This window comes from Tursiops truncatus, chromosome 12 (genome assembly GCF_011762595.2).
Source record: "Tursiops truncatus isolate mTurTru1 chromosome 12, mTurTru1.mat.Y, whole genome shotgun sequence".
Lineage (NCBI taxonomy): Eukaryota > Metazoa > Chordata > Mammalia > Artiodactyla > Delphinidae > Tursiops > Tursiops truncatus.
The window spans coordinates 71039703-71066794 of record NC_047045.1 but is presented as its reverse complement, the minus strand read 5'-3'; the positions used below and the strand labels follow the sequence as shown (position 1 = coordinate 71066794).

Genomic DNA, 27092 nt, shown 5'->3' with positions numbered 1-27092 from the left:
TGTGCTGGATGTTAATTAATTCATCAAACATGTATTGAGGAAACATAAGTGAAGCACACAGGGAAATTTGGATTCCAGCCATGACAGAATAATGGGCATTGGATTTATTTTTATACCATAAAAATGATAAATTTGGACAAAATGCATAAAACAACTGCTTTAAGCCGGAGGACAATAGACAGCCCAGGACTGTGATCCTTGAGAGAAGGGCAATATTCAAGATGATCTCTCCACTTTCCCACATTTCTGCCCGTGAAGATCTTCTCACCCATGGCACAGGGAAATAGAGTTCAAACAGTGAACAGCTGTGTTGTCAGATTTAGGAAGCAAAGATTGGAATTTGAGGCTCCTGAGACAATTAGAATTTGTGAGGCAGGGTACCAGAAAGCAGGCATCGGAGCAGCAAAGGAACTCACAAATATGCATAGGGGTCTACTTGAGTCTTTAGCTGAATTTTAAACTTCGTTTGTACAAATACCTAACGATGCCTGGTAGACATTACTGGAAGATTGTGAGTTTAATGGAGATTCTGAAGGTTGCAGTGTTGAGTTGAGAGACATTGGAGTTCTGCCAAAATGAAGAAAATTTAATGAAAACACAGAGCATTCAGCTGAAACTCAAGAAGGGGTATTCTTTAGAGCTACCCTAGCCCTGGAGTAATGGAAACTCTAGACCTGACTTAAGAAAGCTTAGAACAAAGTTTTGATAGGATTAAGCTAAACTGTCAGTAAACTGTCTGCCAGAACAAAATTCAACACTCTTTTGATGAAGACAGCATAATCTAGAGTCTTGGTAACGTAGCAAATACAATGGACAGTGCACAATGTAACCAACAGAAAAAAGTCAATAGAAATACCCTTAGAGCTGACACAGATGTTGGACTTAGCAAACAAGGACTTTAAAATAGTGATTAAAAATGTGTTTAAGGATTTAAGGGAAAAGGTTGACATAATGAAAGAACAAATGGTGAATATTAACAGAGAAATGAACTATATAAAAAATAAGAAATTCTAGAGTTGACTATAACTGAAATGAGACATTCCTGGATGGACTTAAACATTGTCAAATTTAGAAGAAAAGATTAGTAAACTTGAAAAAAAGCAATAGAGATGATCTAAATGGAAGCAAAGAATAAAGAAAAAAAACTGAACAGAGGCTAAGTGACCTATGGTACAATGCTGTAGTGGGTGGAATAGTGACCCCCCCCCCAAAGACATATGTCCACCTAGAACCTCAGTATGTAACCTCATTTGACAAAAGGGTGTTTGCAGCTATAATTAAGGTAAGGATTCCACCATGAGATCAACCTGGATTAAAGAGGACCCTAGATCCTATGATGAGCATCCTTAAAAGAGAAAAGGAGAAGACACAGATACACAGAATGAAAGTCATGTGAAGACAGGGGCAGACATTGGCACAGATATGCTCTCACAAGCCAAGAAATGCCAGGAGCCAACAATGGTTAGAAGAGGCAAGGAAGGATTCTCTCATAGAGGCTTTGATGGAGATATGGCTCTGATAACACCTTGATTTTGGACTTCTGCCTTCCAGAACTGTGAGAGAATACATCTTTGTTGTTTCAAGCCACCCAGTGTGTGGTAAATTGCTACAGCAGCCCTAGTAAATGAATATAGCTATCAAATGATAAAATTTATGTGTATTCTTAGTCCTAAATGGACTCAATTCTCCGCTCCTCCAAATTCTTATTTCATATTGAAAAGGAATATCCTTGGGCTGCAATGACAACTCAAACACTGTTTCCAGGGTCAATAAGAGAGAAGAAAAAGAGCCCTGCCTTGTTTGCATTTATTTTAGAAAGGAAAAAAAGGAAAAGTATCAATATTAGACAGAAAATAGGTAAAAGACAGTTCTTTTTAGTAATTTGCTTATATACTTGAGATAATCAGCATAAACAATATTGGGAAAAATGAGAGATCAGGAAGAGTACCAGCCACCAAATAGTTAGGTAAAGGTCAGCTAGAAGATATAAAATTTTAAAACAAAACATGATGACAGAATTCAGAAAAAGCATATTTATCAAAATAAATGTAAATGGAGGGGCTTCCCTGGTGGCGCAGTTGTTGAGAATCTGCCTGCTAATGCAGGGGACATGGGTTCGAGCCCTGGTCTGGGAGGATCCCATATGCCACAGAGCAACTAGGCCTGTGAGCCACAACTACTGAGCCTGCGCGTCTGGAGCCTGTGCTCCACAACAAGAGAGGCCGCGATAGAGGCCCGTGCACTGCGATGAAGAATGGCCTCCGCTTGCCACAACTAGAGAAAGCCCTTGCACAGAAACGAAGACCCAACACAGCAAAAAACTCCTACCCCCAACATCTTCTAAAAAAAAAAAAAAAGAGAGAAAAATGTAAATGGATTATATTACTCTATTTCAGAGACTAGAGTCTTTGATTGAGTGGAAAAAAATACCCATTTATAACAGAAAGGTTGAAAAACTAAATGTATGAACCAAAATGAACATGCAAATGATAACAAATGGAAGAACAAGTGTTAATGTCAGACAATCTATTAAAGTTGAAAAAAGACTGCTTTACATTCATTTTAAAAATACAACATATCAATAAATATAAAGCAAATGTAGAACTTTATGCAACTAGCAATGTAATATAGAAATATGTAAAATGAAAAATATTAGAGATAGATTTTTACTTTTTCAGAAATTTACAAGCCAATAAGATGAAACGTAAATGACAATTTAAATTTTTAGATATTTCAGCTACCAAGTTTTATTTTATATATATATGTACATATATAAGTGTACAGAGAGTGTGTGTGTGTGTATTTAGACATCAAATTATTTACCTTCAAAATAGAGCATGTGTTCTTTATAAACCTAAGTGTAACACTAACCAAAACTGATTTGAATTACACCACAGTAAAAACATCTACGCAATCCTCAAAATAGAAAATATACAGCCACACTTTCTAACTCCAAAAAATTAATTAAGATGTTAACAAGAAAAGACTAGCCAAAAGAGTTATTTGGAAATTGTAAAAATATTATAAATGTTAAAAGTTAAAGAGAAAATATGATCTAACAAACTAAATAAAACAGTATATTCTAAACATAGGAATTTATTAAAATATTATAGACAAATACATTTTATTTCAAGAATGATTCCAAATTAAAAATTAATTTATGAAATTCAAAGGGATATCATTTGATGATTTCTATAAAAAACAATAAAGTAATTAATAAAGTTCCAAACCCATCCCATATTAAAATTCTAAGCTGAAGTAGAAAAACTTTCTTAAATGTTAAAAAGGGCAATTATTAGAAGTCAACAACAAACATAATACTTAAATGTTATAAGCCTTTCTATTTAAGAAAAGGAAGTATATCATCATCACTCTTATTTAACATAGGTTTGGAGATTCCCAACCAATGCCAAATAAAAAGTTAGACTTTTAAGAAGAAATACCCGTTACCAAAATTGGTAAAATCATAGTTTTGTTTAAAATGAGAATGCAAAAATAGACAATGGAGGCATAAAAGCTAAAATACTAACAGTATTTTTTCTGCATGATTACAAGGGATTTCTTGTTGCATTGTTCAAATTTTCTATTTTTCAAATTTTCTACATTGGACATGTGTTATTTTTATACTCAGAATCAAGTTCTTAAAATAACTGAATAGGGCTTCCCTGGTGGCACAGTGTTTAAGAGTCCACCTGCCGATGCAGGGGACACGGGTTCGTGCCCTGGGCAGGGAAGATCCCACATGCTGCAGAGTGGCTGTGCCCGTGAGCCATGGCCACTGAGCCTGCGTGTCTGGAGCCTGTGCTCCGCAACGGGAGAGGCCACAACAGTGAGAGGCCCATGTACCATAAAAACAAAAAACAAAAAACTGAATATATCTCAGAGTATCACTGTTGTCCATTATTTCAGAAATAATTTGTTTATTAAAGCTCCTGTGTAGCCAGACTCATCAAGAAAAAAAGGGAGAAGACTCAAATCAATAGAATTAGAAATGAAAAAGGAGAAGTAACAACTGACACTGCAGAAATACAAAAGATCATGACAGGTTACTACAAGCAACTCTATGCCAATAAAATGGACAACCTGGAAGAAATGGACAAATTCTTAGAAATGCACAACCTGCCAAGACTGAATCAGGAAGAAATAGGAAATATGAACAGACCAATCACAAGCATTGAAATTGAAACTGTGATTAAAAATCTTCCAACAAACAAAAGCCCAGGACCAGATGGCTTCACAGGCGAATTCTATCAAACATTTAGAGAAGAGCTAACACCTATCCTTCTCAAACTCTTCCAAAATATAGCAGAGGGAGGAACACTCCCAAATTCATTCTACGAGGCCACCATCACCTTCATATCAAAACCAGACAAGGATGTCACAAAGAAAGAAAACTACAGGCCAATATCACTGATGAACATAGATGCAAAAATCCTCAACAAAATACTAGCAAACAGAATCCAAGAGCACATTAAAAGGATCATACACCATGATCAAGTGGGGTTTATTCCAGGAATGCAAGGATTCTTCAATATACGCAAATCAATCAATGTGATAAACCATATTAACAAATTGAAGGAGAAAAACCATATGATCATCTCAATAGATGCAGAGAAAGCTTTTGACAAAATTCAACACCCATTTATGATAAAAACCCTGCAGAAAGTAGGCATAGAGGGAACTTTCCTCAACATAATAAAGGCCATATATGACAAACCCACAGCCAACATCATCCTCAATGGTGAAAAACTGAAAGCATTTCCACTAAGATCAGGAACAAGACAAGGTTGCCCACTCTCACCACTCTTATTCAACATAGTATTGGAAGTTTTAGCCACAGCAATCAGAGAAGAAAAGGAAATAAAAGGAATCCAAATCAGAAAGAAGAAGTAAAGCTGTCACTGTTTGCAGATGACATATGATACTATACATAGAGAATCCTAAAGATGTGACAAGAAAACTACTACAGCTAAAATGAATTTGGTTACAAAATTAATACACAGAAATCTCTGGCATTCCTATACACTAATGATGAAAAATCTGAAAGTGAAATCAAGAAAACACTCCCATTTACCATTGCAATGAAAAGAATAAAATATCTAGGTATAAACCTACCTAAGGAGACAAAAGACCTGTATGCAGAAAATTATAAGACACTGATGAAAGAAATTAAAGATGATACAAATAGGTGGAGAGATACACCATGTTCTTGGATTGGAAGAATCAACATTGTGAAAATGACTCTATTACCCAAAGCAACCTCTACATTCGATGCAATCCCTATCAAACTACCACTGGCATTTTTCACAGAACTAAAAAAAAAATTTCACAATTTGTGTGGAAACACAAAAGACCCCGAATAGCCAAAGCAATCTTGAGAACGAAAAACGGAGCTGGAGGAATCCGGCTCCCTGACTTCAGACTATACTACAAAGCTACAGTAATCAAGACATTGTGGTACTGGCACAAAAACAGAAAGATAGATCAATGGAACAGGATAGAAAGCCCAGAGATAAACCCATGTACATATGGTCACCTTATCTTTGATAAAAGAGGCAGGAATGTACAGTGGAGAAAGGACAGCCTCTTCAATAAGTGGTGCTGGGAAAACTGGACAGGTACATGTAAAAGTATGAGATTGGATCATTCCCTAACACCATACACAAAACTAAGCTCAAAATGGATTAAAGACCTAAATGTAAGGCCAGAAAGTATCAAACTCTTAGAGGAAAACATAGGCAGAATACTCTATGACATAAATCACAGCAAGATCCTTTTTGACCCACCTCCCAGAGAAATGGAAATAAAAACAAAAATAAACAAATGGGACCTAATGAAACTTCAAAGCCTTTGCACAGCAAAGGAAACCATAAACAAGACCAAAAGACAACCCTCAGAATGGGAGAAAATATTTGCAAATGAAGCAACTGACAAAGGATTAATTTCCAAAATTTACAAGCAGCTCATGCAGCTCAATAACAAAAAAACAAACAACCCAATCCAAAAATGGGCAGAAGACCTAAATAGACATTTCTTCAAAGAAGATATACAGACTGCCAACAAACACATGAAAGAATGCTCAACATCATTAATCATTAGAGAAATGCAAATCAAAACTACAATGAGATATCATCTCACACCAGTCAGAATGGCCATCATCAAAAAATCTAGAAACAATAAATGCTGGAGAGGGTGTCGAGAAAAGGGAACACTCTTGCACTGTTGGTGGGAATGTACATTGATACAGCCACTATGGAGAACGGTATGGAGGTTCCTTAAAAAACTACAAATAGAACTACCATATGATCCAGCAATCCCACTACTGGGCATATACCCTGAGAAAACCATAATTCAAAAAGAGTCATGTACCAAAGTGTTCATTGCAGCTCTATTTACAATAGCCCGGAGATGGAAACAACCTAAGTGCCCATCATCGGATGAATGGATAAAGAAGATGTGGCACATATATACAATGGAATATTACTCAGCCATAAAAATAAATGAAATTGAGCTATTTGTAATGAGGTGGATAGACCTAGAGTCTGTCATACAGAGTGAAGTAAGTCAGAAAGAGAAAGACAAATACCGTATGCTAACACATATATATGGAATTTAAGAAAAAAAAAATGTCATGAAGAACCTAGGGGTAAGACAGGACTAAGGACACAGACCTACTAGAGAATGGACTTGAGGATATGGGGGGCGGGAAGGGTGAGCTGTGACAAAGCAAGAGAGAAGCCTGGACATATATACACTACCAAACGTAAGGTAGATAGCTAGTGGGAAGCAGCCGCATAGCACAGGGAGATCAGCTCGGTGCTTTGTGACCGCCTGGAGGGGTGGGATGGGGGGGTGGGAGGGAGGGAGACGCAAGAGGGAAGAGATATGGGAACATATGTATATGTATAACTGATTCACTTTTTTATAAAGCAGAAACGAACACACCATTGTAAAGCAATTATACCGCCATTAAAAAAAAAAAAAGCTCCTGTGACTATTACATTGCAAGTAATAACTTCAAAGTTTCTGTTAATTTTAATAAGTAGAATATTTTCTAAAAATAATTAATTGGGAATAAAAGTAAAAAATGTTTTCAAAGTAATAAAAATCTATTTCTTATTCAGAAGTCTAAGAAGGTTCAGGTAATAATTTTTAAAGCACAGTTATAACAAATCTATTGATCTTCAGAGACTAATTTGGCACACAAAAGCAATAGTTTTTAAAAAATATTTCCCATTATATCAAATTTTAGCAATTAAATGTTTACTTGCTATTTTATCTTAAAACATTTAGAAAATCAGTTACATAAACATAAATATCTGTTTATGAATCTAAATAACCAATTCTAAAAGCCACACTTACACTGGGAGCTCAAGGCTTTCTCATTCCCCAAGAGGTTAATTGCTGGAATGATAACTTGGCCCTTCCCAGTGGAGCTCACGATAACTTCTTCATTTTCTAGGACCTGTAGCTTGATGAATGCATCTGGTTTGGATGTGCGTACCTGTATTGTAACAGGATGTGGTAATGCAACTTTAACTGAATACCTATAAAGAAAAACATTCACTTTTATAAACAAGTATGCTGGTCTTTCCTTCAAATAGCTAAAAGAAACTGTATCATTTGCTGATATGATAATCTACAAGTAAAACCACTTTATAAAGTCAGTTAAAATCCTGGAAATATTAGTGCTATTATAGACTTCGGCAAAAGATCCCAGTATGCTGTGGTAAAATGAAGTTAAATATCGGATGTTTATTATCATCATATCCCAAACAGGAAATGTAACGTTTTATTTAGATATAATAAGCACTCACTTATAAAACTTGATAGACTGCAAACTACTGCCACATCAAACCTTTCCATTACGCCCTCCTCTCTAGTGGGACAAAAAGCACAACCAGCAGTAGCTTTCAAAACCTCACTGTTAACAGCGTTTGTTAAATACTGTTAACAGTATTTTCTTTCACAAAAATACAGAGAAGTCAGAAGTAGTACCTGTCGCTTGTGCTCTCACCCTTTAACCAAGCCGGTTGGGAACCTCTTACAAAAAAGACTGGAAATGTGCAGTCTAATTCCTTCCCAACTCCTCCCTTAATGCAGTCTAAGAGGTTTCTTGTTTTGTTGAGGTTCTTTCCTACTTTAGGTGAATCTTTGCAAATGTTCAGGACCCTATAAAAACTTTCAATTTCTCTAGAAACTTGCTTTTCTATCTTCTCTCTTCCTTATCTTAAATTTCCCCACTTTATTTCTCCTTGATATTGGCTTTTGTACCTGTGCAGTTCTCACCCACTGAAAGACAGATCAAAACAAAACAAAAAACAAACCAAAAAAAAAAATCTTCCATCAACCCTGTTGACCAGTCTCGGCTCTATTTTATTCCCCAGCTAACAATCTAAGGAGAGTTGTCAACTTCCACTGTCCTTGGCTCATCACCTCCCACTCGCTCACAGCGCTCCACTCTGCCCCCAACCAAGGTGCTAAACTTGCTCTTGCCATGGTGTCAAGCACCTTGTCACCACCCTATAGAAACCTCAGTTCTCATCTTCCTGAACTGTTAGGAGAATCTGACAAAGTCGAATCAACCCTCATTTTCTCTTTCTTCAAAAACTTTTCTCCATGAGCATAATAACTTTTGTACCTCCTATTTCAGAGGTGCTACTTTTAGACTTCTCTCACACTGACATTCACTGATACATATCAGAGAATCTTAATATTCTGTCCTGGATCTGACTCTCTTTGTACAAACTTTCCTGGGCACTTCATGGGCAGAAACAGCATAATGAGTTCCAAATCTGTGTCTCCAGCCCGACTCCCCTATGCAGTATCCCTTGGACATTTCACTGGCCTACCATGTTTAACACCTAAAAATGACTTAGGACTTCCTTGGTGGCACAGTGGTTAAGAATCCGCCTGCCAATGCAGGGGACACGGGTTCGATCCCTGGTCCGGGAAGATCCCACATGCCACAGAGCAGCTAAGCCCGTGCACCACAACTACTGAGCCTGCGCTCTAGCGCCCGTGAGCCACAACTACTGAAGCCTGCGCACTCTAGGGTCCTCTTGCTGCAACTACTGAGCTTATGTGCTGCAACTACTGAAGCCTGTGTGCCTAGAGCCTGTGCTCTGCAACAAGAGAAGCCACCTCAATGAGAAGCCCGCACACTGGAACGAAGAGTAGCCCCCGCTCACCGCAAATAGAGAAAGCCCGCACGCAGCAAGGAAGGCTCAGTGCAGCCAAAAAAATTTTAAAAAAAGAAAAAGAAAAAAAGAATTTATTGTCTTTCTGTTGCCCAACCAGCCAATGGGGTTCTCTTCCTGTAACCTCTAAGTAAATGACACTTACTGTCCAACAGTTCCCCAAGTCAAACCCCAATCAACCAACGCTCTCAATTTTACTTCCTTGTTACCTTAAAATCCTTTCTCGTTCCTCTAGATTCATTGTCACTGCCTGTTATGGGTTAAATTGTGTCCCCCTCAAAAACATGCTGGAGTCCTAACCCCCGGCCCCTCACAATGTCACCATTCTTAGAGAGATTATCTCCCAGAGATAATCAAGTTAAAATGAGGTCCTTATGAAAAGGGGAAGTTTGGAGACAGAGAGACACAGGGAGAATGGTGCGTGAAGAGGAACAGAAAGACCAGGGTGATAAATCTATGAGTCAAAGAATGCCAATGACTAGAACCCCCTAGAAGCTAGCAGAAAGCATGGAGTATCTTCTCCCTCTCAGCCCTCAGTAGGAATCAGTCCAGCTGGCACTTTGATCTCAGACTTGTGGCAGTCAGGATTTCTGTTGCGTAAGCTACCTACGTTGCCAGTTTGTGGGCCTTTGTTATGGCAGCCTTGGTAAACAAATACACTGACTTATTTCACTTGCCATGATCACACACCTGGGTTATTCTGCAACTTCTGCATGGCTGGTTTCCCTGTCTCCAGTTATGTTTCCCTTCATCCATACAACACACTGCAGTCTTCCGAGTGAGCTTTTTTTCCTTTTTTTTCATGTTTTGTACCTTTTATGATTACATATAATTTCATAACAATAAGGTTCTAACATTTTTTCTGTTCTTAGAAATTATATTTAGAGTACTTTTTCAATTCATAGTTGCAGACATAATGTTTTAACACAGTCTATTAATGCCATTTTGCTTAAAATCCTCCAAAGCATCTCAGTGCCTCTATGGTAAAATCTGAATCTCTTCTTGCCTTGAGGCCCTTCAGGAAAGGGCCCTGCCAACCTCTGGATCTTACTTCTTGCTCTAGCACCCTAGAACCCCATTTTGCAAACAAAACAAAGATCATACTGAAAAGGTCATATTCTCTCTAATTTCTGAATTTTTACATGTGCTAGTCAAGCAGTTCTCTCCTCACCTTCCTCTCAACTCATCCTGACAGATTTAGGACCAGCTGCTGTGACTAACTTAGGTATTGGGTTCAATATCACTGAGTCTAATACTGGCCCTGCTGTGTGATACAATGGTTTCCTATCATAGTAGTTAAAATACTTTATCACAATTGTTATTTTTAGTTACTGGCACATTTCCTTCCTTCTCTCCTTTTTTTTTGCTTTCTTCTAATAGGCAGTATGCAAATATATTACAAGAAGCAGATAGATTAAAAAGAGAATTCTTCAACCCTTTTATTGCCCTCAGTTTATGTGCTTTTGTTTAGTATTTTCTCTAAAATTTTACCTGTATATAAAATATATAAACAACTATAAACATAAGAAAATATACTTGGAACACCATACACAAAGATAAACTCAAAATGGATTAAAGACCTAAATGTAAGGCCAGACACTATCAAACTCTTAGAGGAAAACATAGGCAGAACACGCTATGACATAAATCACAGCAAGATCCTTTTTGACCCACCTCCTAGAGAAATGGAAATAAAAACAAAAATAAACAAATGGGACCTAATGAAACTTCAAAGCTTTTGCACAGCAAAGGAAACCATAAACAAGACCAAAAGACAACCCTCAGAATGGGAGAAAATATTTGCAAATGAAGCAACTGACAAAGGATTAATCTCCAAAATTTACAAGCAGCTCATGCAGCTCAATATCAAAAAAAACAAACAACCCAATCCAAAAATGGGCAGAAGACCTCAATAGACACTTCTCCAAAGAAGATATACAGATTGCCAACAAACACATGAAAGAATGCTCAACATCATTAATCATTAGAGAAATGCAAATCAAAACTACAATGAGATATCATCTCACACCGCTCAGAATGGCCATCATCAAAAAATCTAGAAACAATAAATGCTGGAGAGGGTGTGGAAAAAAGGGAACCCTCTTGCACTGTTGGTGGGAATGTAAATTGATACAGCCACTATGGAGAACAGTATGGAGTTTCCTTAAAAAACTAAAAATAGAACTACCATATGACCCAGCAATCCCACTACTGGGCATATACCCTGAGAAAACCATAATTCAAAAATAGTCATGTACCAAAATGTTCATTGCAGCTCTATTTACAATAGCCAGACATGGAAGCAACCTAAGTGTCCATCAACAGATGAGTGGATAAAGAAGATGTGGCACATATATACAATGGAATATTACTCAGCCATAAAAAGAAATGAAATTGAGTTATTTGTAGTGCAGTAGATGGACGTAGAGTCTGTCATACAGAGTGAAGTAAGTCAGAAAGAAAAAAACAAATACCGTATACTAACACATATATATGGAATCTAAGAAAAAAAATGTCATGAAGAACCTAGGGGCAAGACGGGAATAAAGACACAGACCTACTAGAGAATGGACTTGAGGATATGGGGAGGGGGAAGGGTAAGCTGTGACAAAGTGAGAGAATGGCATGGACATATATACACTACCAAATGTAAAATAGCTAGTGGGAAGCAGCCGCATAGCACAGGGAGGTCTGCTCAGTGCTTTGTGACCACCTAGAGGGGTGGCATAAGGAGGGTGGGAGGGAGGGAGACGCAAGAGGGAAGAGATATGGGAACATATATATGTAACTGATTCACTTTGTTATAAAGCAGAAACTAACACACCATTGTAAAGCAATTATACTCCAATAAAGATATTAGGAAAAAAAAAGAAAATATACTTGGGATATACTGTATATATTGTTCTGTAATTTAGTTTTGTTGTTGATTATCTTTCTTTGCAAAAAATGTGAGCATGTTTGTTAAAGGGAAAAAGGTTTTAAGGAGCAAATAAATATTAATTATAGAGAAAAATCAGCCAGAATACAATGAATTATTATTTGTGCCTATACTGTCAAAAAGACTTGGGTTTTACTTTTGAAAACCAATTTACCAATATGTATGGTTTCTTTAAAATATTTAATCTCCTTAAAACAATAAATCTTTAGACAATAATCAGAAATTTTCTTTAATATTTACAATAAAATATGCCCATCATATCTCTATTAATAGTATAGAAAAAGTAGAAAAGGAAATTTGTAACAACAGGGAATAACCAATAACCAAAAAACTTGTATATTCATATGAATAATTATTAGATAATCATGAAAAAGAGTTCACAAAATGTCTTAATGGTACTGGGAAATGTTAACACTATAATGTTAAGTAAAAAGTCAGATTATAAAACTTTAATTATGTTATGATTTTAATAATGTTAAACTGTGAATAGAAAAAACATTCTAAGAAAATACAATAGAATACTAACAATGATAGTTTCTAGGTTATGTGTGATTTTTATTTCCTTAATAACATATTTGCCAAACTTTCTGCATAGAAAAAATATATGAAAAGAGAAGACAAGTATTCTAACAACTCATTTAATGAACATTTAACAATATTTAATGAAGGCCAACTACGTGTCAGGCATATATCAATACGTCCTGTATTGATAAGACATGGTTCCTGCCTCCAATAAATGTTAATTCTCATGGAGGCGGATGTGAAATTAACCAGATAAAATTTGATATGTCACATTCTTAGAAAGAACCAAAGACTATAGAAACACGACCAGGACTAACTAGTTATATTTGGAGGTTTGGGTATAAAAGATTTGACTCTTGAAACTGATCCTTAAAAGTGATAAATTTTGCTAGGTGGAAAAATGGAGACAGAATATAACAAGATAAGAGGAAAGGCATGGGCAAGATAAAATCACATCACAAATATGTCAGGAGTTGGTCCATAGCTCCATCAAGAGAGTGCACAGTGTGTTGGGAGGCTGGGCAGGAGTGTTTGTGGTTTGGATTTTACTTTACAGCCAATGGAAATTTGTCCAAAATTTTAAAGACGGGAAATCACATCTTTAAATGTGTTTGTTAGATAACTACTCTGGTAGTAAAGGATGGATATGTAAATGAATAAGGTGAGAGAGACAGAGAAATAGTTAAAAATGAAGAGTGAATATAATGGAGACATGGACACAGCATTTTTATAGACAAAATATAATGAGGCCCTGAAGTAGTGGAGGACATTGAGAATAAAGAGGAGGGCATAGAGATGAGAGGTATGAGGGAATGAGAATCAGAAGGGCTGATTAATGAAAGAGAGTGGAGTCCATGATGAGACTATTTATGGAGAATATATAAATATGTATGAAAAGAAGGATGAGTTGGCAGATAAGGAGAAACCTACACAAGAGAAGAGTTAGAGATGGAACAGAACGAGGAGAGAGTAAAAAGAGGAAAGAGTGTTAGGATGTTCAATGAAAGTCAAATACGATGAGGACTAAGAAACCATTATGTGCAACATAGGCTTGATTTTATATAACATTTATATAATCACATTACTCTCTATGTTGTTTCCAAAAGAGTATAAAAGTGAAGTTCAAAATTCACCCAGGATTTTACAGAAAATTTATTGATTTTGGTAATATTAATATTTAAAATAAAATATTTAAATTTAAAGTCAATTTTTAATACAAAAATTATTAATATTTTCAAAGGAATGCATTTCCTTTCTGTCACATACCTGAATACAATTTTCTTATCATTGGGTATGTAGTAATCTCTGATTTCCTTTATGGTAAAGGTATTACATGGAGGATCTCGAGACAGACATGGGAGTGGATGATAAGAACCAATGAGGCGCATTTTCCATCGTGAGGATGTTACATACACATCACCAGTATATGCTTCAGCCACGAATGTATATCCTTTCTACAGGAAAAAAGAATTACACAGAAGTAAGTGACATTGTCACTAGTCTCTGAAAGGTACAATAGATGATTTCACAGTATTAAAAGTCTTTATTATCTTAATATACATAAAGATCCTAAAATCTATTGATAATCAACAAATCACTAGCATGTTTTGAAATCCCTCTCAAAAATTGCTATCTTACATGTTTTTGGAGAAAATGGAAAACTCCAACACTTTTGTTTGTATGGTTCCCTAGCTATAAAAAAAAAAGTGCTTAACTGTGGTAGATGATTACTACATTTCCTGCTAATTCTCCTAATGCTTCCTAAGGCAGATTTTTATCATTATATCATCCTGGATTAGCCCAATAGCTTCCTACTTGATTTCCCTGTCTTCTCAGTATCATCTTTCTAAATATGAGATGAAAAAGGCAGAAGAGTTTATGGAAATGTAGTGCCCTTAGGATGACCATTAGCAGGTAAAGCTATCAAATTAGCAGCAGATCTGGTTCCATGGAACCCAGATGTGAGCCTGGAGATGAGCTCTTTAGGTTGGAGAAAAGAAGCAGTTAAGGAACCTGGGAAAGTGCTAACAGACAAAAGTTCAAAGTAATTCTGAGTTTATAATTCCATACATTTCTAACAAGACAGAAGAATATAGATTTGTATTCCAGTTGCTCTCTGATGCAGAGGAAGCTCTCCAATGTGTCTAGATTTTTAGGAACAAAAATTAGAAATACACAAGACAGAATGAATTCATAACATTGCAAAAAACACCTAGGAATGTTAACCAAAATTCCAAAACCTGTAATAAGATCAGAATTGCAACACCCATAAGGACCTTTGACATTACGTTTGGGGCAAGAAGAAAAGGAAGATAAATCATGTATGCTAAAGTGTTTTTATCAGGAAAGTGCAGATTTATTGCTGTTTTTGTTATTATTTGGGCTTGTGGTAGTAATCTATTAAAGAAGCAAAATAAAATTACATGACTCTGATTTTGTGTTTGTCTAGACTCAGAGAACAGTTTTGAGAGGAATAAAAGTTTATAAAATGGTAGGATAGATATTGGTAAGTGAAAGTCTAAAGCTAAACCAGTGATAGGATTTTGAGAGGACCTGGTGACTCTAAACCGACCTCAAGACTCTGTAATAGAAGAGTAACATAATCGAGTACTGAGTACTGAGAAACCTCATAGATAAGTATTTCAAATCACAGGTTATGGTCTTTGAAAAATTATGAAAAAATATATGTCAAACAATTCTAAAGGATTAACTGTGTAACCAGGTGTTTTTATTTTTTTTTAACCTTAGACACTAGTTCTGTGGACATATGTTAGAAAAAGTTGACCTAAAATAGGCTACATATGTGTCAAATGCCTGGCAAGTGCCAAAATGCGAATGCAGTCATGGGCTACAAAACAATGGAGTAATGATCCTCCTTCAGATGGGTTGGAATTCCCTTTAGAGGCTGCATTTAGTTCTGGGAACTACATTTTAGAGGAGACTTAGATAATTTGGAGAAATGTTCAAAGATCAAGAATTGTGACGAAAGGAAAACCATACCACAAGAAGGATGACTGAAGCTATTCTTGTATTCATACAGCTCTATATTCTCCTCCTCATTCTATTTTATTCTAAAAAGACCCACAGTGAGAGGTTAGAAGAAGGAGGTATTTGACAGAGGGAATGGCTATGCTTGTTGCAATCCTAAATTTACAGTTTAGAAATAATAGTTAAATGGAGATAGAGTGTTTTTCTGCATACTGACTCAAAATGTGTCATTTAAAGCTACCCTCCAAATTCAAGTTTAGTCTAGAAAGGGAAGTCTTCACTGGGGTTACTAAACAAAACCCAAACCAAACCCAAAATTTATATGCTAGATATAAACAAGAATCAGATTCTTGTTTATATGCTAGATATAAACAAGAATCAGATTCTTATGTGGTTCAACTAAATATCCTTAAAGATCGCTACAAAAATTAAGTATCAGTGGCTAATATATTAATATTAGTATACTTATCTAGTGAAGTAAAGAGCTCATCTCTAGAATTTAATGACATCTATGATCTTGATAGAGTCTCCCTTTGAATGATATCATCTTTTTCATATGGATCTTTGGGACTTTTGATTTCCAATCACAGATGAAATAAATTTTTATATTCAAAAGGAAATCTAGGCCAAACTTGACAAACAGACATTATAAAAATAACCCATCAATTGTTCCTGGTCTGAAGACAAGTTTGTTAACAAAGAACTAGTTATCTCTTATAGTGTTTGGTTTAACCCAAGATATTCTGCTGGAGAGAGGAAAGGTTTATCAATAAATTTCCCAAGCTATAATTTTTAATAAATTGCTATTTACTAGGACATAAGGGAGAATAAATATAGTGCAGAAGGGAGTTGTATGGAGGGTCAAATTATATTAGGGTCAAATAAATTCAGTTTTTGAGTACCTGTTTGATGTACAGAAATTGTCTTTTATTGGCAAATTCTTCTATTTTTAATTGAAATATAAATACTCTTTCAAAGCAATTAGAAAAATAACATATTGGTGCACAGGCTTTGAGTTTTTAAAAATTACATTTAAGTATATAACTCCAAATATACATAACTGCACACAAAAATATTGTCTATCAGATTTTCTAATAAAATGTAAATGTGAAGTAAATGTGCAAAATTTAATACAAACTAAAAATGATTTAAGTCCAGTTTACAATTTGATAATATCTTCAAATTTAGTAAAATCAGACTGCATTATTGAGAAAATTTGTATCTCATGCAAAATAGAAAAAAATGATAAGCTTTTAATAAAAGATGAGTTTTTAAATTATAATGAAATAGTATAAAAACTCATTAGTAAAATATAAAGTTTTAACAATAGTTATACACAGCCACACACCTCTATGTATAGATATAAATGGATTAAATGATTTCATGAAAAATTTAATTGCCCTGGTTTTTAAAAAGTTTCCTAAAATCCTAAAATCTCTAAACTAGTTTAACAGTGAACAAGTAGAATTTGAAATTAAAAACAAATTACATTAGCATCCACAAAACTGAAATACTTAGATATAAATCTAACAAAATATGTACAAAATGTGTATGAAAAAAATTATAAAACTCTGATGAACAAAGTCAAAGGAGAACTAAAAAAATGAAGAGATATTCTATGTTCATGGATAGGAAGAATCAACACTGTGAATATTTCAGTTATTTCCAACTTGATCTATAGATTTAATGCAATCTCAATCAAAATCTCAGCATGCTATTTTACGGATACCAACAAACTGGTTGTAAGGTTTATATGGAGAAGACCAAGAATAACCAACACAATACTGAAAGAGAAAAACAAAGTTGGAGAACTGAAACTAATCGACTTTAAGACTCGCTATAAAGCTGCCATCATTAAGACAGTGTCATTTTGACAAAGTAACAGACACAGATCAGTGGAATAGAATAGACCCAGAAATAGACCCACATAAATATAGTGAACGGATCTTTGACAAAAGAGCAAAGGCAATACAATGGATCAAAAACAGTCTTTTCAACAAATGGTACTGGAAAAACTGGACACCCAAAGCAAAAAAGAGAATCTAGACACAGACCCTCACCCTTCACAAAAATTAACTCCAAACGGATTACAGACCAAAATGTAAAATACAAAACTATAAAACTCTTAGAGGGTAACATAAGAGAAAGCCTAGGAATCTCTTGGGTATGGCAATGACTTTCCAGATCCAACAAAAAAGGCATGGTCCACGAAACTGGATCCATGAATTTTAATGAAGCTGGACTTTATTAAAATTAAAAACTTTTGCTCTGTCAAAGAACATGTCAAGAAAATGAGAAGACAAGCCATAGACTGGGAAAAAATATTTGCAAAAGACACATATGATAAAGGACTGTTTCCAAAATGTACGAAAACTTTTAAAACTCAATAATAAGAAAACTAACAACCTGATTTAAAAATGGGCCAAATATTTTAACAGACACCTCATCAAAGAAGAAATATAGATGGCAAATAAGCATACGAAAAGATGCTCCACATCATATGACATCAGAGAAACTAAAACAACAATGAAATAACACTACACAGGTATTAAAATGGCCAAAATCCAGAACACTGACAACACCAGATGCTGAGGAGGGTATGGAGCAATGGGAGCTCTCATATATTGCTGCAGGAATGAAAAACGTTACAGACATTTTGGAGGCCAGTTTGGTGGTTTCTTACAAAACTAAACAGTTTGGCGGTTTCTCACTATATATGATCCAGAAATTATGCTTCTTGTTATTTACCCAAAGGAGTTAAAAACTTATGTCCATACAAAAACATGCACACTTTGTTCATGATTGCCAAAACTTGGAAGCAGCCAAGGTGTTCTACAGTAGGTGAATGGATAAATAAACGGTGGTATATCCAGACATGAAATATTATTCAGCGTTAAAAATAAATGAGCTATTAGCCATTAAAAGACACGAAGAAAGCTTAAATGCAAGTTTTAAAGTGAAGGAAGCCAATCTGAAAAGTTTTCTTATGTACTATATGATTCCAACTTTATGACATTTTGGAAAAGACAAAAAAACAAACTATGGAGATAGTAAGAGGATCAGTGGTTGGCAGGGCTTGGGGTGGGTGGATAAATAAGTGGAACACAGAGGATTATTAGAGCAGTAAAAATACTCTGCATGATCTCATAATAATGGATGCATGTCATTTTACATTTGTCTAAACCCATAGAAGGTACAACACAGGTACAAACAGCGAACCATAATGTAAACTATGGACTTTGTGTGATGATGATGTGTCAATGTAAAATGAGCAACTGTAACAAATGCACCACTCTGGTAGGGGATGTTGATAATGAGGAAGGCTGTGCATGTGGGGGAGAAGAGGGTATAAGGGCTATCTCTGTACTTTCCTCTCAATTTTGCTGACTCTAAAAAATAAAGTCTTATTTTTAAAAATTCTTAACTCAAAAGAATTATCGAGTTCTTTTAAGGAATGATATTCTATATCTTTTATTCCTATAAACCAGTATTCATCAGGTAGATATGTCTAAATTTATACAAAATAATGCATAGAACCATAGAAGTCAGTCACAACCACAGCTCGAAGAGAAAAATAAAGAGGTTCAAAGCCATACAGCTAGAGAATGGAACATCAGAGCTACAGGAGATCTGATTTACAGTGCAGGTATACACTAGCTTTTATCGTGCTTCCCTCTTAGAAGGAATGACTGGAAACACAAAAATGAGGTTCAGGTAAATAGAGAAGTAACATGATTTGCGTGGACATCAACCATCAGGGTCTGTATTCAGCAGGAGTAATGTGCCAAGAGTGTCTATTCTTGAAGGAATCTGGGTAGCCCTGGAAAAGACTGGGGCTGCTGGGATGGTGAGTGGCTGTGTAATCACAATCTTCTGACATGTTTAGGAATAGAATAAAAAACCCACTGGGAAACTGAGAAAACCTGCTGCTTTGGTTTGGTTTGGTTTAGGGATAGGAATAAATGTGCTCTTTACCTCCATTTTCATTTTAAGGGTTTGTATGATTTTATGATTTTAATAATGAGAATTTCTAACTTTTCCTTTTGTCATATTTTCTTTGGATAAAAGATAAGAAGGAGGGCTAAAAGGTGAATGTTCTAGCACTCGCATTAATTACCTTTTGCTGTCAAATACATGGGACTTCCATGGAGAAAGACCAGGACCCTATTCCTCTGTTATGTAGATTGAAAACACATCTGTTCTACCTTCTGTTGGAACCTCTCAGGGTGCTGACTTCTCACTGCTATTCTATCATATGAGGAGAATAAATTTTACACCTACCTTATTCTTAGTATAAAGATAAGGCACCACTTTTTGGAATACCTTTGGCACTTGTTCCATTGTGTCATTATTAACAACGTGGAGCATACAGACTGGAAGTGTAGTATATACTTTGGGAACCAAAGTCATATCTTGAGGAACCAAAAATGTTTCTCTGTAATTACAAAAGCATGAACTTTCCCTTGACATGAATCATAAAGAAAGTTTGAAATTAGGTTTGATGCTAAGAAATAAAATCATAAGTTTAAAGTTGCAAATAACTTAAAAGCATGCATACTGTTTTCCTTTAAAATTCTTATTGATACACTATTTTGTCATGCAAATGCACACCTTTTAAGAAATCCCATTTATAAGTAGTTTGTGACTCTTACCTAATAGGCTGTTGCTTCGAAATGAGTAAATTTATTTATATACGGAAAGCGTCTCAATTTATTTTATTATGTTTACCATACTCATAAAAAGATCTAACAATTAACACTTCATAGTCTTCATATTTTGTTTAAAGAAACATGAATAAAAATTTCTGTAATATCTCATTTATGCGTAGCAGATATGGAAGAAATTTTAACTAACTTCTGAAAGCAACTTAAACGTTCATATTAATACTTTTACTACTAGCATAAAGATTCATAAAGAAAGCTCTGTATATATGAATATTTCACGCCACTTAAGAGTGATATTACTTGCCAATATGATAGCCTCACCTGAATACTATAAACCAAGTATTTGGTGGCTGGTCTGCGTAAGTCACAGTGTAGTCAGCAAAAGCAGTCTTAGTTTCTTCATCTTGATAGCATGGATAAGATTCCATAGACTTGCACTTACTTTTAAACATTAGTCTAAAAATGTAAAAATAATTTAAGTACCAATGGCAAAACAACTTTTAAAATAAATTCTATTTACAAAAAAGAAATAGGCAAAAAAACAGCATAAAATATCGTAGGACATTGTTGGCTAGATTGAGTCCTTCATCAAATGGGGGCTCGTGGTGCACGGCACCAAAGCAGGAGAGCCCATTCCAGATTAACCATGATGTCTATCAAAGGTGCCCGAAGTTATTTGAAGTTCTTAGTCAAGAGAGAACCTAATTCATGATCTAAAGAGTAACTGAAATTTATAGATGGGAAATCAGCACGAAAGTTCAACCTATAAGGGTGATGAAACTAGCAGCAGGCAAACTAGCAATAAAACTGGGTGGAAGCCACTGAAGGTCTGGGGTTGACTGGAGACTCAATACTAGAATGGAGTTTAAAGTGAGGAATGGATTTGGAAAAAAAGACTAAAAAAACCCCTGAAAATAGAGGCCACAAACAAGGGGAGAGTGCCAGAGTTTTCCTTCTACATGATTCCTGGTGCAACTGAGGTTTCTCCATTTTTGACCCCTGGAAGCCTGTGGCATATTCCAGAACACGATGGAAGTGATGAGAGAGATCCTCCAGGTCCTGTACCTCCCACTCTGCCAGGAACCGGACCCAGCCTCAGTAGCACCAGGAATCTCAGGTCTTTTATACAATGTCTTGGGTATTAGCTGGGACAGAAGCTATAAAGGCCATAGGAATGGTTCTCTGTTAGAGGTCTAGACAGAGCTAGAGGTGCTCTTGGCTTCCAGAAGGTGGATGGCTCAACTGTACTGTCACGGGGAAGCAGAGCCATAGAGATCCTCACAGAGGATAGGATTCACATGCTCCATTTGATCACTGGTCTTTGGTGGTGGGAGGAAAATGACAGGTTTATATTCGGAAGGATTTTTAAAAGCTTTTCAAAATAATGACAAGAACAAAGACCAGGGCAATTATATATTCTGATTCTTCTGGGGCAGTCCTGGTTTAGGCTCATATCCCTGGCATAATTATTAATAGTGCTCCCTCGTTCCCTGTCAAAGTGTCCCAGTTTGGTTGATAAATAACCTGATCACCCTCACTAGGAAGTATGAGGTGATGGTCAGTCAATGCAGAGCACCCCTGTCAATCATATGGGGGCTGTCTGAGTCTAAATGCAGGAGCTGGCTGAGCCAGTACAGGAACTGAGCAGGCCACATAGGGAACTGAGTGCAATCGTGGGTCCCACCACAATTCTAAGAGAAGGGTGCAATTTAAAGGCTTTCCAGACTGTCACTGTTTCCATTACACGTTCTACTATTTTTCATATACCTCAGGAAATTCTAATGAGTATAGGACCATCAAAATCCTGATGTACCATGTGGAATATCTTAAATGACCCATAGAGAGATATCCCTGACATAATCAAAAGATTTAGTTTTAACTTTGCATCCTAAGACAGAGAGAAAGTTATATTGGAAAACTGAGCCTTGCCCAAAGTCAGCTGTTGAAGTTGTGCCCCTACAGGTCTGAGAATGCAAGGCTAGGCTCAAGGACCTCAAAGTTACTCATGTACTACTACTAATAATAGCAATATTTATAATAGCTAATGTTGTGTAATGGCTCAATCTGTAGCATTGTGCTAAATAATTTTCCAGGATTACCTTAATTTATCTTTTCAGCTTTATAAAGGAATGAAGTAGATATTATTATCTTTATATTACAGGTGAAAAAAACTTAATTTTATGTTCAGAGAGGATAAGAAACTTACCCCAGGTCACACATCTGATAATTAGTAGAAGTGGGGTTAGCATTAGGTCTTATACTAAAAGATGTGCTTTTGACCGTGTAATTAATGCCTTCTAGGATGAGGAGGTAGCTTTGGATGCTCCTGACATTTAAGTTTAAAGATGGGTGAGACTTGTGAGTTTCATCCATTCAATAGATTGGGGTGTGCAACTCAAACTATTGAAAGAGCATGGCCAATATCTGCATTGGATATTCGCTGAGTTTCTTTCTGGGAAATGCTCTTGGCTATGGTAGAAGGAACACATGGAGAGGAACGCCAGCTCCCTGAAGGAGTTATGCCTGTGTTTCAAATACACCTCCATAGTGAACTGACCTGAGTCCCTAATAGGGCAACACATGATTATAGCACTCCATCTGCATGAAAATTAGGTGTAATTTCTGGGACAGAAATCTTCCTCACAATGTTGAAGCAGTTTGGAGAAGGAGGTTCTTCGTGCTCTCTGTGTCTGTCCAAACAATTGGGGTCTTAGGCAGAAGAGTACCCGTTTTAGAAAAGAGGCTTCTGGAGCAAAAGTTTTATCAAGCTGAATTATCAGGTGGTAGCAGTATCCACAGGTCAGGACTTGGGTGAGGTGAGTGAGGTACTCACTCTCAGGGTTGGGAAAATACAAATCTGGATTTTTTCCAAATTAAAAATTTTGACATTTGGCTCATCATGAAATTCTTTTCATTAACTTTAGGTTTATATGTTTACATGCATAATTTTCTGTTTGTCTCTTGCTTATAGATATAAGTCCAATCGTTATTTCATTTTGACCTTGTATCCAGAAACTTTTCTTTAATTTTCTCATTAATTCTAATAAATTCATGTAGGTTTTCTGGCATTTTCTACATATATAACCATGTTGCCTGTAAACAGTAGTTTTATTTCTTCCCTTCAAACTCTAGTGACTTTTATTTTGCTTTATTGCCTTTTTACCCTTCACAAAATTCCAGGACTATCTTGAATAGAAGTGTTTGGTCAGGTGTCTTTGTCTCATTCTCAAACTCAAGAGAAAGCTTTCAAAATTTCACCACTAATCATGTTTGTAGTAATTGCTTAAAAATAGTAGATACCATAACATATTAAGGAAAGTCTTCTCTAATCCTAGTTTGCTAAAAAATTTTAAATTTTTGAATTTTTGTTAAATTTTTTCAAATGTTTTTTTCTGAACCTAGCCAGAGAACCGAGTGATTTGTGCCTTTTCCCTGTTAATGTGCCAAATTGATGAATTTCCTAATGTTAAACCACTATTACACGTCTTAGATTGGGAGAGCCACTTGGTTATAAGGTATTATTCTTTTAATATAATTCTGAGTTTGATTTGCTAATATTTTATTACATTTTTTCATCTGATTTCACGAGGGCATTTGGTTTGCAATTTCACTTTTTTTTTACTGTCCTTGTTGAGTTTTTTAAATCAAGGTTATGGTTGGTAAATGTCTCCTCTTTTTTTCTGTTCTCTGGAATGTATAAGATTAATCTTATTTCTTAAATTCACTTGTGGATCCATTAGCATATTGCTAGCGAATGTATTATGTATCCTTGCCCTACCAGTGTTTCATCTAGATTATTACTTTTACCATTTCTGCAATAATGCTAGAACCTTAGAACTCTTTAAAGCTTATTACCCAACTTCTGCATTTTGCATTGCTAAGGTTAAGAATTTACTCGTACATATGGCTCTTAGTGTGATTGTCCTTTGAAAATAGTGTGTCTTATTTCTCTGGTTACTTTGAAGGTTTTTCTTTTGGCCTTTGGTTTTCAGCAATTTGACTACGATGAGTCTGGTTCTCTTCGTGTCCTTCCTGCATGGAGTGTGCATGCAGAGTCTCTTGAAAATATGGGTTGATGTATTTTATCAGTTCTGGAAATTTATCAGCTATTATCTTTTTACATTCTGGGACTATAATGATACAAATATTAGACTTTCTAAGCATGTTCCCCATGTCCCTTAGCTCTTTCCTTATTTTCCACTATTTTTCTATTGACCTATCTCCCATTTCACTAATCTCTTCCTCTATTCTTCCTGATCTGCTGTTAACTAATTAAAAAGTTTTAAATTTCAGTTGTTAAAAATCTTATTTATGTAATTTCCATTTAACTGTGTTTTATTAATCTAGACTTTTAATTTATTTTCTCTTTCTTTAACCTTTATTTTCTTGGCCATTTCCATAATACTTACCTTTAGAGATTTGGACTGCTAGCTCCTACATCACCAAGTGGTCTGCTTCTTTTATATATATATATATATATGATTTTCTCTCAGTTTTTTCAGATTATCCTGCTTTGAACATGGTTTGTGGTTAAAATGCAGTTTTCCTAAGGCTCAATCTACTTCACACTTGTCCCTGTTTCTAGAATGTTGTCCTCCAGGGATTTCAGCTGACAACTTTCATTGTTTACTGGAATCCTCTCCCCTAGCAGGTACTAAACTCTAACTTTTATCTCTTTAGCACCAAAAGACTTCAAAAAAACTCTGTTTTGCTTCTCAGAGGTTTTATGCTTAGGGTATTAGATAAGTGCAATGAAGACAAACAAAAAGTAGGAAGTGTGGAAGTTCAGAAGCAATGGTATGTTTCTAGCTGCGATGATTAGGAAAAACTCAACAAATATAGTAGCATTTGAACTGGAACTTATAGTAAGATCATTACACTGCTTTACCTTAAGAAAGGTACATCATTAGGTCACTGTAAGAAACAATAAGAAAGGTTACAATAAGAAACATCATTACACTGCTTTACCTTAAGAGAGAAATCGCATACTGTTCTATATTTTGTTCCAGTACAGCCCAAACTTTCTGAAGAGTATCTGCAACACTGGTATTTTCCTTTGTGCCTAAAAATAACAATAAAAAATAGCAATATCAAGGCTGTAAGGTGCCTGAAAAATCATTTTGTTCTAAGCCCTCCATTTACAGGTGAGGGAGTTGAAACTCACCAGTAAGGTAATATCCAAAGTCTGAAGCTTTACTAGCAGTAAACCATGTTTAAAACATAAAGCTATGAACCTCTAGTCAAGAGCTCTGCTCACAATTATATACTGTTTCCCTTCATCTTTAGTTTAAAAATTATAAAATGCTCTTTGATCTAATTGAAGATACTCATCAAAGCATTTACAATGAGAGATCATTTATCACACCAAAAAAAACCTTATGAAAGCTCTTGTGTCAGAAAAAATAATCCATCCAATTTTTCTAAAAAACAATGGCTAATAGGATCTCACTGAAGCTTAATCTAAAGCATAATCCACGAATGGCTTAAGAGGTGATTTGGCAAGAAAAATGCAAATCCATAATAAGTGCCTCGAATTTAACATGTCAGAAACTGACTTTTTTTCTAATTATCCTAATTTCTTCACAGTACTTACTCATATCTGAAATCAGTATCTTAATATATTTACTTTCTGCTATATGCCTGTGACCACTACAACACAAGATTCATCAGAGCAGAAACCTTGTCAGTTTTACTGATTTCTTTCTATAAGGCCAGAATCTAGAACAGTTCTGTGCACACAAAAATTATTCAATAAATGTGTTGAGTGAAAGAATGCAAATGCTGTTGAAATATTATTAAGCTGCTCATTTTTGTCTTTATAAAGAGAAAACAATCATTGTGTGAATATAACTTTTACAGCATATATGGACAACATGTGTATGTTACCACATATTTAATTGGATGAATTTATAATTAGTTTTTTTCTGATAGAAAAAAATATAAAAATCAAGCGACAGCAATATTTTTCTACCACAAAACTATGCAATATAGTTTGTTTCTTTTTACACTTGTGTATCTATAGTTTTTACTGCTTAGATGAACATTTTGATATTTCTCATTAAATGTTTCAGAGATATGTTTACAACAAAATGTCTCAAAATACTCAAAGAATTCTATTGGAGGCAAGGCTTTTTCTCTAAAAGCGTTAACAAAAATTGCAGAATGAAAATAATTGAATATAATTTTTTTGCCTCTGCATGTATTATTTTGAGCTGTTAAAATAGACCTCACGAAAGTTTACTTCATATGCATAAATATATTTGATTTAATAAATATAATAATATACTTTAAAAGCATTTTATGCCTTCTAAATGTATGTCACCACAGGCATATGTGGAAGCTTCTTCATTAAATTCATTCATTCATTCACTCATTCATTCATTCGATTCTTTGAAAAATGGTCTAGAAATGTAAAAACTGTCTATGACTTAGCTGAAATTGACTGCTAAAGCATTCTGCTAGGCAAAGGGGATGGATGGAGAAAAAGGCCAGTTTCCTGTTTTTTAAAGAACGCATGATAGATTGGGAAAATACAGCTGATCATTCATTCATTCATTCGTTCTTTCAGCCAGTATTTGTTGTGTGCTCAGTCTGTGCCAGGAACAAAAAAGCATGAGTGTACTGACATGCATCCTGAACTCAAGGAAATTCAATATTGATAGAATTAAAAAGAATTAGCTGAGCCGTAAAGTAGAATGACTCTAAAATGCTTTTTGTTAGCACGTAAACAAATATTCATCCTTATTTATGCAAGTTCATTTTATAAATGATTGAAAGAGT

The 27092-nt window shown here is 35.3% G+C and overlaps 1 protein-coding gene across 1 annotated transcript in view; it reads right to left on the bottom strand.

Moving 5' to 3' along the window:
• Nucleotides 1–27092, bottom strand: part of ADGB (androglobin) — a 188165-nt gene that overhangs the window by 27115 nt on the left and 133958 nt on the right. The window contains exons 24-28 of the mRNA XM_073789314.1: nucleotides 25281–25374; nucleotides 20634–20768; nucleotides 19930–20083; nucleotides 13927–14114; nucleotides 7363–7547 (exon numbers count right to left, since the gene is read on the bottom strand). Of these exons, the coding sequence (XP_073645415.1) occupies nucleotides 7363–7547; nucleotides 13927–14114; nucleotides 19930–20083; nucleotides 20634–20768; nucleotides 25281–25374 (756 nt within the window). The remainder of the gene's footprint in view (nucleotides 1–7362; nucleotides 7548–13926; nucleotides 14115–19929; nucleotides 20084–20633; nucleotides 20769–25280; nucleotides 25375–27092) is intronic.